Source organism: Phaethon lepturus, unplaced genomic scaffold (assembly GCF_000687285.1).
Source record: "Phaethon lepturus isolate BGI_N335 unplaced genomic scaffold, ASM68728v1 scaffold24038, whole genome shotgun sequence".
Lineage (NCBI taxonomy): Eukaryota > Metazoa > Chordata > Aves > Phaethontiformes > Phaethontidae > Phaethon > Phaethon lepturus.
In genome coordinates, this window is record NW_010558615.1 from 1 (window position 1) to 11,978 (window position 11,978).

At 49.4% G+C, this 11,978-nt stretch overlaps 1 protein-coding gene across 1 annotated transcript; it reads left to right on the forward strand.

Moving 5' to 3' along the window:
* Positions 1 to 3,667: 3,667 nt before the first annotated feature.
* HMOX1 (heme oxygenase (decycling) 1) lies at positions 3,668 to 9,923 on the forward strand. Its single transcript, XM_010293133.1, has 5 exons — positions 3,668 to 3,700; positions 4,015 to 4,135; positions 6,482 to 6,973; positions 7,582 to 7,690; positions 9,191 to 9,923. Exons 1-5 carry the CDS (start codon positions 3,669 to 3,671, stop codon positions 9,325 to 9,327), a joined length of 891 nt encoding a protein of 296 aa, XP_010291435.1. The 5' UTR covers position 3,668; the 3' UTR covers positions 9,328 to 9,923.
* The last annotated feature ends 2,055 nt before the right edge of the window (positions 9,924 to 11,978 follow it).

Sequence of the window (11,978 nt, forward strand, 5' to 3'; positions counted from 1 at the left end):
GAGCCGAGCCGGCGGGAGCTGCCTGCCGGAGCCCCGCGTGGAACAGAGCTTCCCGCACGGGGCGCGGGAGGGCCGACCGGGCACGCCGTGACTGCCTGCGTAACTAGACGTTCCTGGCTGTATTGGCAGGGAGCGCTGGTTGGTGCCTAAAAGGGGGGAACCGCCAAAGAGGAGAAACCCCCCCACTTCCCTATCTCAGGTGACAACACCGACCCCTCGATAACTTTCTGTTGTTGTTAACATTCACCTGCACCACCTCTTGATTAAGCATTTCCTCAGGGGCTGGGATGTGCAGAAGAAGGCTTTTAAGCCCAGCAGGAACTATTGCAAATATATTGCCCGAGGCTACTTGATTCATCTTTGCTAGAAATCTCCTGGGCAGCTTCACTCGTGCCCATACACATCGCCCTCACAGCGAGCAGCTCTGGCACCGCTCAGCCACAGTTCGCTGGAAGAGTATGAGACGAGGGGACTTCTGGCAGGCACGGTGGAGACCACAGGTCTGACACTTCAATGAGATTCAAGCAAAATCTCCTAGTGACCTGGATGCAGGCTGGCCTCTGCTTTCCCCCTGGCTCACTACGCACAGCGTCAGCTGCTCTGGGAGCTAGTTTGTTCCTTCCACTAAAAGCACGCACCTCCTTCCCCGTGCATCGCTCCCAAGTGTTGGCTTCCCAAGTCCTCTTCGAGGAAGAGACAGTCCCTCGCAAGTCTCTGCCAGCACACCGGCACGCTCGGTGTCATTAGCCTTCCCCACACCACATGGCAACAGTACAGCAGGAGCAATGCAAGTCCTCGCTGCAGAGCACTGGATGGGGCCAGAGATGCCCCGGCAACTGCAAAACTGATGACACCCCACTTTCAGTTCTCCTTCCATCTTGCTGCAGGGCATTTGGGTCTTCCCAGAGAGCTGGGTCTGGTCTCACAGCTGCTCCATCCCAAGTAACCCTGCTCAGCTAGAGATCATACACCATAAATCAGTTATGGGGCACGGCTTGCTTGCCTGCACCCATGGAAAAGCTCACAGCGGCTGTGAGCTGCAGTAGGGACCTTATCTCTTGTGACCAGCCCAGGAGAAGGTAAAGCCCCAAGATCCACAAGGAGGTACATTGGCTCCATGTCCTGGGGCAGTGTGGTTATGAGCCAGAACTTCTTCCTGGGAAGAAGTATCCTACCTGGAATGGCAGCAACATGACGTGACACCCTCTCTCTCTTCCCTCCAGTCTCACATCCACATCTACCACAACCCTGGATGAAAAGGAAGGAGTAGGACCTTTTGGATACATCCTTTATAGTGCTTCCAAGCATGCAGCCTCTTGGAAGAAGGCAGGCAGGGGACAAAAGCACCAGCCTGAAAGCAACCAGAAAGTCCTGGGGGAAGAAACTGAGTGCATTAATAGAGCTGCAGAACAGAGGTGAAAGGAGGGGCAGGGCTTGAGGGTTGGACTTTTTCCATATTATTTCATAAAATGAATAATATTATCCACTTTCATATTCTCATATATTTCCTACTTCCCTCCACCAGAACTACAGGTTCAATCTGTGCTCCAGCTTCCCATGTCAGAGTAGGACTCCCTGAAAAGGACAGAAAATGCGAGCTTTAAGGAGAGACGCCAGAGGGAAATGCTCATTTCGGGGACATTCCTGTGGCAAAATGGCATCAGTGTTTTCAGGAGGGACTGCCCATGCAGCCCTATGCTCCCATGGACTCCGCACAGGAGCCCTCTCTCAGGGGATGTTAGGGGCTTTGTCACACTTGCTTCAAAGATTCAGATATCCTGGTGCATTTGTTCTACATGACAGAAAACCAAGCAAGCCAGCAGCAAGTTGCCTGCAATGGCATGGGGGTAAGAGTGGAACGTGACAGCTTTTGCTAGCATGCACTGTTCCTTTAAAAGACAAAAGCAAGACAGGAAAAGTCTGGCTGAGTCAGGCTGGAAGCGCTGACTAATCCTTCCTGAGTGCTGCACCACACACCAGATGTCTGCCCGAGTCAAAAAACAAGCATGGAAGCGTGATTTCCTCCAGGACATCTTTCTAACCTACAGCACCAAAGCCAGCTGTGGCCAGGTGTAGGAGCAGCGACAGGCAGGCACACGAGGCACGCAGCACCCACCAGCAAAGCCCCCCCACTAGAGGGGACAGACAGACAGCAGATGCCACAGTCCTTCCCCCTCCTCCCCAGGCTCTGCCTCCCTGCCACCCCACACACGACTGCAGCACGGGGCTTTCTCAGCCCCCCAGCAGCAGGGGAATGGTGGCTTTAAGTGTGCCGCTCTTTGGGTTGAGCACAAAATGTGTGCTTTTCCGAAGTACAGCTGGCCGATGCGTTGTCCGTCCTGACTAGTCCTGCTTCCAGCACAGCTACCATTGGAAACTTCCCACCTCATCTGTTGGCTGCCTCATTGACCACTTCACCAGACAAAAGAGCAGAAGAGCCAGCTACTGGCAGAAGGACCTTGTCCAACTCTCTTTTCCCAAATCAGAGAAATTACTTGCCTTTCACAGAATCACAGAATCATTAAGGTTGGAAAAGACCTTTAAGATCATCAAGTCCAAACATCAACCCAACACCACCATGCCCACTAAACCATATCCTGGAAGTAGCTGTCTACATGTTTTTTGAACACTTCCAGCGATGGTGACTCCACCACCTCCCTGGGCAGCCTGTTCCAATGCTTCACCACTCTCTCAGTAAAGAAATTTTTCCTAATATCCAGTCTAAACCTCCCCTGGTGCAACTTGAGGCCATTTCCTCTCATTCTATCGCTAGTTACTTGTGAGAAGAGACCAACACCCACCTCGCCACAACCCCCTCTCAGGTAGTTGTAGAGAGCGATAAGGTCTCTCCTCAGCCTCCTCTTCTCCAGACTGAACAAACCCAGTTCCCTCAGCCACTCCTTGTAAAACTTGTTCTCCAGACCCCTCACCAGCTTTGTTGCCCTTCTTTGGACACGCTCCAGCACCTCAATGTCCTTCTTGTAGTGAGGGGCCCACTCAGAGGAAGTCTCTGCAAGCTTCCTCAGTTTCCCCCAAGTCTTGTATCACATCTTTCAGTCCACCAGCTACCCCACCCTCCTGAGCATCTAAGAGATGGAGTGCTATTCTCCTAAATTGCCCTGCACACAGCTGTGGATGTGTGTTGTCTTAGCTCCCCAGGCAGGGTGCAGCCAGGACACAGGCTGGGGCGTAGGGAGAGGAGGCTGCCCACCCTGCCCCAGGCACCAGCCCTTGTAAATCCAGCCCCCTTTGTCCAACCCTGCAGCCCCCAACATAATGAGCACCTCTTGCAGCACTTGAGCTCTGCTGGCCACGGGCACTGCGCTGAAAGGGTTACGGAGCCAGGCACCCTTGAAGGAGAAGTTGCTGGAAGTCCTCTTGTTTGTGCTTAGTTGTCAAGACACATCAGGTGACTTCCTTCTGGTCCCCTGGGGCTGCAGGCGAGGAGGGGGTGACAGCCATGCCGGGGAGGGAAGTGCAGTTGTGTTGCAAGAAGTTTGTACTCACACTGAGGTCAGCGGTTGGGCTGCTCACGTGGCCTGGCAGTATAAAGCTGGATGCGGGAGCCGGGCTGCCCAGCTCAGAGGCTTCACTGTCCCGGGAGCAGAAGGGAAGGAGGAAAGCACGAGCAAGAATAAAACAACAGGGAAGCAGAGGAGTGGAGAATCATGGAAACCTCCCAGACACGCAGCTCCGAGAGGTGAGTGCGGGATGGGAACAAGAGGGGAAATTCTTTGCCAGAAAGTATCGTGTTTCTCCCCTTGCTTTTAGGCATGCTGTTCCTGTTCCTGCTCTGCAGGGAATGGCATTCACCTCTGGATGGAGTCTGTCAGTCTTCCCTACTCGGGACAGGGCTTGGGATGCTGGTGCTCCCCTGTCCCCATCCATGGCTCTCGGGAATACTCTACTCCTTTTCCTGCCATCCCAGGCTCCCCCTTTTTTCCTAGAGAGCTAAGATACATTTTGCCAGAGGGGAGCGACAGCACTGACATCTGTTTCGCTGCTCTTCCCCAGCACGTCCAAGGACCTGTCAGAACTGTTGAAGGAAGCCACCAAGGAGGTGCACGAGCAGGCGGAGAACACCCCGTTCATGAAGAATTTCCAGAAGGGGCAGGTGTCACTCCAGGAGTTTAAGGTACTTCATAGCAGCGTTGTTTGGAGATGGGATGTCCCTGCCAGGAAACACACTGTTAGACGAGATGGGCTGTGCGGGGACTAAAGAGGGAGGAGGGGGACGACGCAAGGAAGGAGGTCCTTTGCGTGACAGCTGCCTGGTATCAGCCCCTCTTGTGCAAAACATGCTCTTCGTCAAACTCGAGTAGAAGGCAGGGCAGGACTGTGCATATCAGAATGGGCAGCCAGGCTGAAACTGAAGCCAAGATTTTTATCCAAGGATAAAAAGACAAAGAGGTTGAAGAGATTAATGCAATTGCTTTTCTCTTTCCTCATAAATGCCTGTGTGTTAATTATTGGCAGTGATGGTTAATGGAGGTATGACTATGTGCAGATACAGGAGTGGCTGAAATGCCAAAAAGAGGGAGAATACTAAATTCACAACACTAAGGAGCTACAGCTAGAAATAATGATGGAATAGTGATGAAGTGAGGCTGTGGGACCATCTCTGGCACCAAACTTTGCAAAGTTTCAGCTGTCACTTGGGTGACAACCAGAGTTGAGACCATGAATAGTAACTCAAAGGCAGACTGAGTTTGAGCAAGCCATGCATGCCACTAACAGGTAGAAGCCTGTTACTTTTCTTAAGATAAAAGAGAATCATTTGCAGATATTAGTCTGTGCCGAACCTCGCTAGATACGTGATTCCTGGGATCTGAGCCACATAACAAAGCCATGAGCAAAAACAAAGCACACACCTGGGCCAGAAATTCCTGGGAGGCTATAGGATGTGACGCATGGGCTTGCAAATAACAGCTAGTGATCCAACCTGTGGTTTAATTACTTTGTTGTTGAATTGTTCCTTGGCAAATAAATCCACAAGAGCAGGAAAACGACTACTTGTTTCTGACAGGTCACATTCAGGATACTTAGTCAAGCATAAATTTAATCTCAGGTGCCGACTTCCTGCTGTTAGAAATGTGGCATTGGTTAGGCAGTGAACTTTGAGACAGGTTGGAAATAATGTAAAAAGTCAGGCCTTCAGGAATACAGCTCAGTTTCTTAGAAGATATTTATGTGCTGTCAGGGCGAGTATGATGTGATGTGAGTTTTAAAAAGTAACGATAGTTTTCAAAAGCCACATTTCCCACTGAACCACTACCTGCCTCTGAAAACAACAGCTCAACTTAGATTTTTTTTAATTTGTTAGGCAATGCTCCCGTATTTTGTTTCTTTTCCAGTAAGCTGGATAACAGGTTATTGTTTAAAAACTTCTATTTTTGTTTACTCTCTTGGCAAACCTATATATCTCCCCTGACACGTGACTCCCCAGAACCTGAATATTTGTTTCCGCAACCAAGCCACTGCCCATGTGCTTATCAAAGTCCTATTTGCAGGCACAGCAGGGAGAAGTTGAAACAGCAACTCTTTTATTGCAGAACTGATTGCTTTGTGGCTTTCCCTCCTGTCATCAGCATAATCGCCCCCCTCCCACTCACCTGTACTACCTTCATGTTTTACCCTTTGCTGCTGATAAGGGATTCTAGTGTAAGGAAGGGGTAGTGTAGGTGTAAATATGTGTACAGCCTCTGAAAACAGAATGCCTGGGGAAGGAAAGAACACAGCTAGATTGTCTTGTACCACATGGAAAAGCTGGCAGATAGAAGAAAGTATCGCGTAAGCTGGGAAAAACAACAATAACAATGGTTTCAAAATAAAGAAGAGAATACGCAGCCTTGCAGTGCTCCTTCACAAAGGCATCTTTCAGAGGCAGGCTGTGCATCCAGCCCCCTTTTGTCTTGCCTCCTCGGAGCGACAGAGGAGGCAACCCCACTTGCAAGTCTGAACGAGGAGAGCGGTGATGCCTCAGTTCCCAGGATGGTGGGATGCCAACAGAACGAAAAATAAACGGGGTGTGTCATCATCTCATAAGGGAAGCCACATCTTAAAGCATTCAGATTTGAACAATGCACCAGAAAATATACCTCTGGGAATACCCTCTCTATTGAGCGAGGGAATGGAGAGACTAGACCAGGCATGATTTAACTGGCCTCTAGTTTCCATTACATGAAGCCGCAAGAACTTTAACTTGAAGGGGAAGGCAGCAGCTTTTAAGGGCAGGTACCAATATGCTGCAGAAGGACCTAGGTTTTCCTGTTGCTGCCTCAAGCAGAAGGGGAAGGGCTAATCGCTGTCTCACTGCACCTTGCAACTCTGTTTTCCACATGGGAAACCTGCAACATCACAAACATGCATGACTCATACTGGGTATGCGCAGGAGTAACTTTTTCTTTAGTAGGATTTATCCCCAAAACCTGAAGAAGACAGACAGATGCACTTGTACCTCACCCTCTTCCTTCTCTTTCAGCTGGTTACAGCATCCCTGTACTACATCTACTCCGCTCTGGAAGAGGAGATTGAACGTAACAAGGACAACCCAGTTTATGCCCCTGTGTATTTTCCGGCGGAGCTGCACCGGAAGGCTGCCCTGGAGAAAGACTTGGAGTACTTCTATGGCAGCAACTGGAGGGAACAGATCCCATGTCCTGAGGCTACTCAGAAATACGTTGAGAGGCTCCACTACGTAGGCCAGAAGCACCCAGAGCTCCTGGTGGCCCATGCCTACACTCGATATTTGGGAGACCTGTCTGGGGGGCAGGTGCTGAAGAAAATTGCCCAAAAGGCCCTCCAGCTGCCCAGCACTGGAGAAGGGCTGGCTTTCTTCACATTTGATGGGGTCTCCAATGCTACCAAGTTCAAGCAGCTCTATCGCTCTCGCATGAATGCCCTTGAGATGGATCTTGCCACTAAGGAGAGAGTCTTGGAGGAGGCCAAGAAAGCATTCCTGCTAAATATACAGGTGAATAACAACCAGCCAGCCCTGCCTGCCCACACCCTCTCTGAAACAAGATAATAGCTACAGGGGAAAGGCAAAGCCGGTATTTCTGCAGTGGAGCTTGTGGGAAGTTGTGGATTAGGGCAAGGTAGTCAGAGCTGGATGGCTGTAACTTGTCCAACCTGGGAGCCTAGTAAAAAGCTGGTCTCTGAAAAACTCTTCTCCCTCCCCTAGGGTCTGAATTCAGTCTCCTCTGTGTGCCATTATTCATACATGAATGAGGGATTATACTGCGAGTGGGGATCACCATCTATCTGTCCCACCTTTACAGCACAGCTCCACAGGTCCTCTGTGGCTGCTGACTAGGTGCACAGGTACCTTGCTTTCCTTCCCATCAGAAGATGGGCAATAGCCTTCTCCTGAGCTGGAGGCTTCAGGGAGAACCTGTAAAGTGAACAAGGAGTTTGAAAGACTTGACACCACAGGCAGATTATGTTCTGTGCAAAAAGTGCCAAGAGACTTGGACTGAAGGCTTGTGTCTTTCTCTAGTTCCTGAAGTGGCTGGGGCAGGGGCAAGGGGTCCAGTGAAAGAGCAGGAGGCCATATAATGAGACAGCGTTCCCTCTTCTCAGGTGTTTAAGGCGCTGCAGGAGTTGGTGTCTAAGGGCCAGGAGAATGGTCACCCTGTGCAGCCGAAGGCAGAGCTTCGTGCAAGGAACGTTAATAAGCCATACGAGCACGGTAAGACACTTCTAAGGACAGGTGTTTAACATTATTCCTTGCTGTTTTGTTCTCCTCCCTTCTTCTGCTCTTGTTTGTAAAAACCACTGAGAAATGAGCACGACATGGTTGCCCTGTCTCTTCTCCAGCCATCAGTAACAGGCAGTGCGAGGAGGGGCACTGGTGTGTGCAAAGCTTCTCGACATGACAGAGCAAGGATGACACACTGGGGCTCCCCAGAAATAGTGTCAATGAGGGAGCTTTACAAGAAAACACTCACCTCTCCTCCTCTTAGGTTTTAACAAGTGTAAGGTTCATTCACCACATGAGTTTTGACCGCAGGGAAAAACAGAGTTCACAGAAGCAAAGGCTGCAATTTTGGGCCCAGCAGATCAGCTGTGGTGCTGTGATGCTGACAGGAGGTTCTTCCAGACACGCAGCCCTATCCAACAGCTTGTCCTTTCGGACTAAACCTTCCTCTGGTCATTTTCCTGCCTTCCAGAAGTATTTACTGAAAACACTCCTGAAAGTGTGCTGGGTTTATAACGGGTATTTTTCTGGATGGTGAAGTGTAAGAGGCTGGGAAGCGGGGATGTACAGGCTGCCCATCAGCTTTGCAAAACTGAGTAAGCTCCATCTACTGGCAAACACCGATCCTGAACTGGGCAAAGCCCAAGCAGCAGCTGCAAGCAAACCAATCCCTTTTCATGGAGCCAGATTTGTAACTGAGTTAGGAGTAGGCTCAGATGTTTACAGAGGAGAGTGGCTTCCCTGATAACGTGTAGTTCAAATAAAAAAGCCCTTATGACCTACACATTCTAAAGCTAAAATGGAGTTTTTTTGGTGCATACTGTATTAAACCACAGTTTTCCCATGGCAAAGAATGAAAAGCAAACCTTGTCTTGCACATCTCTAGCCAATGAAGCTTAGAGCAACTTCTTTGGGAAAGGCAGTACAAGTTCTCTGTGAAACTTTGCTGCTCCTTTCCCAGTACACTCATAAAAGTAGGATTTTCAGAAAAGTTTGGTGTTGGATGAGCAATCCCATCCTGAAGTTGTACTGGGAAAATTATTTTGTCTGGAGTGCTAAGGACTACCTGTTTAAGGTCGTTTGATGCCTAACCAAATAAATAGGAGACAAAATGCCTTTTAAATTTTGGCTTAAGTATTTGGCTGTCTTCTGCACACATCAGGGGTTTGATGGAGCTGGGCAGTGCATTTAATAAGCCTGTAAGGAGACAAGGGAAGAGGCCGGTACCTAAGTACAGGTAGAGGGGGTGTGAGTCTTTCTGATTCCCAGGTCAAGTCTGCTGCTTCCCTCCTTCACCTACCCCGGGAGAGCAGAACCTGCTGCTGCTGTTTCCCCCACCCCAACTGGGCTCTGAGCTTCCTCCTTCTCCCCCTGACAACTCTAGCAGGGTCTGCTCCGGCACTGAGGAAACTGAGCGTGGCATACCGGCAAATTTTTGCCTCAACTTCTTCTCATCTGCTTTTTTTTTTTCCCTTTTCCTATCTGATCTAGGTCCAGCGCCTGGGAAAGAAAGTGAGAGGACAAACAGGAGACACACAGACATGATGCCTATCACTCCCCTGGTGCGGTGGATCCTGGCACTCGGCTTCTTAGCCACAACAGTCGCTGTGGGCTTATTTGCCATGTGAAGAAGCAGGATCTTCACCTTCTCTCCGTGCCTTGCCTCACCCTGAACTAATCCACCTTCCCCAGTCCTTTTGAGAGAAATTCCCCCCGATTGGGTACTGTGATCTGGGCTCTGCCACTAATATTAGGAGACTTTTCTCCCCAGAAATCAGAGAGAGTGCTGTAAGGGGGTTCAGGCAAAGTCTCTCCCGTGTGTGGTGTGAGCTCTTCTCAGAGACTAACTTTATCAACAAAAACTAAGGGTAGAAAAGGCTAAAAACAATGGCCAGGAATTGTCGTTGCTTTACAGAGTGCCTGCAAAAATCCTACAGGATCAGAAATGCAGCTTTGACATCTGCCTCTCCTCAGAAATACGAAGCTCCCCGGAGCTCTGTTTGCTCAATTTTTTATACTGCTAGATAATACTGTGATCACTTTTTCTGTGGAGCCACATGGCTCCTGTGGGTTATAGACTTTTATATGACACTAGTAGGTCTTTGTTAATTCTTTTTCCAATCTTTTTTTTTAAAAAAAAGCAGAAGACAGTTGTTGAAAACACAGTGTCATTCTCTTGTCTGCTTATATAATTTATACACATAATAAACTTCAATGTAAAGTCTTCAGGCCTGGTGTTTCCTATTATTAAAGGCAGAGGTGTCTTTCTTCCTCCCAGTTTTATGTCTTTCGGAGCTGCTGCCTCCAGAGACATTGCAGTAGACTCAAGTGGGAGCTATCATCAGAGCCAGACTCTGCTCCCACTCAGTGCTAAGAATAACCTCTTACAAGCTGGGGCAAGTTTCTTCAGCTCCTACATGCTGGTCTCTATTTCTAGAAATAGCACAAAATTCTGTGAGCATACAAAGTATCTTTAAGGGGTGGAAGCAATACGTAAGAGCTGGTTGCTCTTCTATTAAAAGCAAAAGGTAACGGGACCCTCAGCCAGTCTAAACCAGGACAGCTCTCCCTGACCGCTACCAGCTAAGGGCTCCATTACCAGACTGCCTTTGTGAGAACTTCAGCATGAATCAGAAAAGCAAGTATGTTTTCACCACCCAGAAATTAAATGCACACTAGGTTTTGATCCTAAACGGGAGACATCAAGTGGGCAACTGCAAGCCCTCACCTAGGTAAGGAACCAACCCAACTTACTCCCAGGGCTCGGCACACACACGGTATTGCGAACAGCACTCCGAACACGCAGCACTGCTGGAGCAGCCCATGCGCACAGCTTGCTTTCCCCGCCTTTTGCTGAGGCAGATCTGGAGGCCTGGCTTAGTGGCCAGCCACTGTTATGGCCATGGGCCCTATCTGCTTCAGAGGGTCTTCTAACACAGAGGTCACTGCAGGAGAGGCTGCAGCTCAGGTATGGCACAGCAGGTCCCAACAAGGCCATTACCTATCACCTCTGAGCCCACTCCACTCTTTTTACCAGAAAGCCTTCTGTGATCAACCTGTCTCCATGATGCTGCCTGTTCTGTCTGTGACCTTAATCCCAAAGACACGCTTTCCTACTGATCTGTTTTAAAGACCAGCACTGAACCTGCTCAAAGAGCAAGAATCAGAAGGCAGGTCCTGCTGAGAATAAGCAGTGGGAAAGAGGGGCTGTCATTACTCTCAGGCTCTTAACTACCCTATATCCCTTCCGAAATCCCCTTTAATACTTCTCTGTTTGGACCCATTTACCAACTTTTCTTAAAAAACGATAGTCAGATGTTTGAAAAGCAGGGATATGAGGCTTGATAGCTATTCAAATACAAGAATTTATTAATTTATTCAAATTTATATTAAGTTCTACCTGTTCAGTCCCTCTAACCTACCCCAACTAAATTAGTGTTCATCCAACCATTCTAAACAACTAAGCATCCCAAACATGCAAATAAATGCCCATGAGCTCAGAAATGCACTCTACCACACTCAGCCCCTCTCCACTGCCCAAAGAGATCATAACTGTGACATCAAAGTTAGGAAACCTGGATTCAGACTGACATCATCCCCTCCCTGCTCATGGCAGAAGAGCTATGGTGCTTTGAGTATCTCACAGCCATTGGGCTATCGCACACTGAAGAACTCCAGACTGAACCTAAAGAAGTCTTCAGAAGTGAGGGCTAAGGCATTGCTTTGTACTAGATTTATGATCTTTATATCTGGTTTCTCTGCAACGTGATGGACTTAATTTTCCAGCTGCTGCTTTTAAAACCTCCCTTGCAACGTACCACGTGTCCCAGCTCTGTTTGTATTTAGGATGTGCCCTACCACATTTTTGAAGAGCCAAAATGCTTATGCAATGACCCACGAGCCTTGCCCCCAAATTCACTACTAGTCAGAAAAGCATCCTGGAGAATCTCTATCCTGAGGCAGCAGCAGCCACCTGTTTGCAGGCTGTCAGGCTTGCTGCACGCCATTTCCCCACAGTACATCCCACCACATCCAGTGGGTTTCTCCTCTGCCCTCCCCTTTGTGCCCGTGGGCCTGCTGCACTGCAGCGAGCCTGCCCAGGCCCAGGTCCCTCCTGCCCACAGGGACACCCCACTGAGGCCCTGCCACCCCACCAAGCCCTGCAATGACAGGCTCCAGCTGGCCCCAAGGCGCCTAGAGCAGTAATTTATTTTATTCTCGGTAATTAATGTCTCCTCCCTCGCCTCCCGCCCGGCTTGCGGCGGCCAGACTCCCCCCC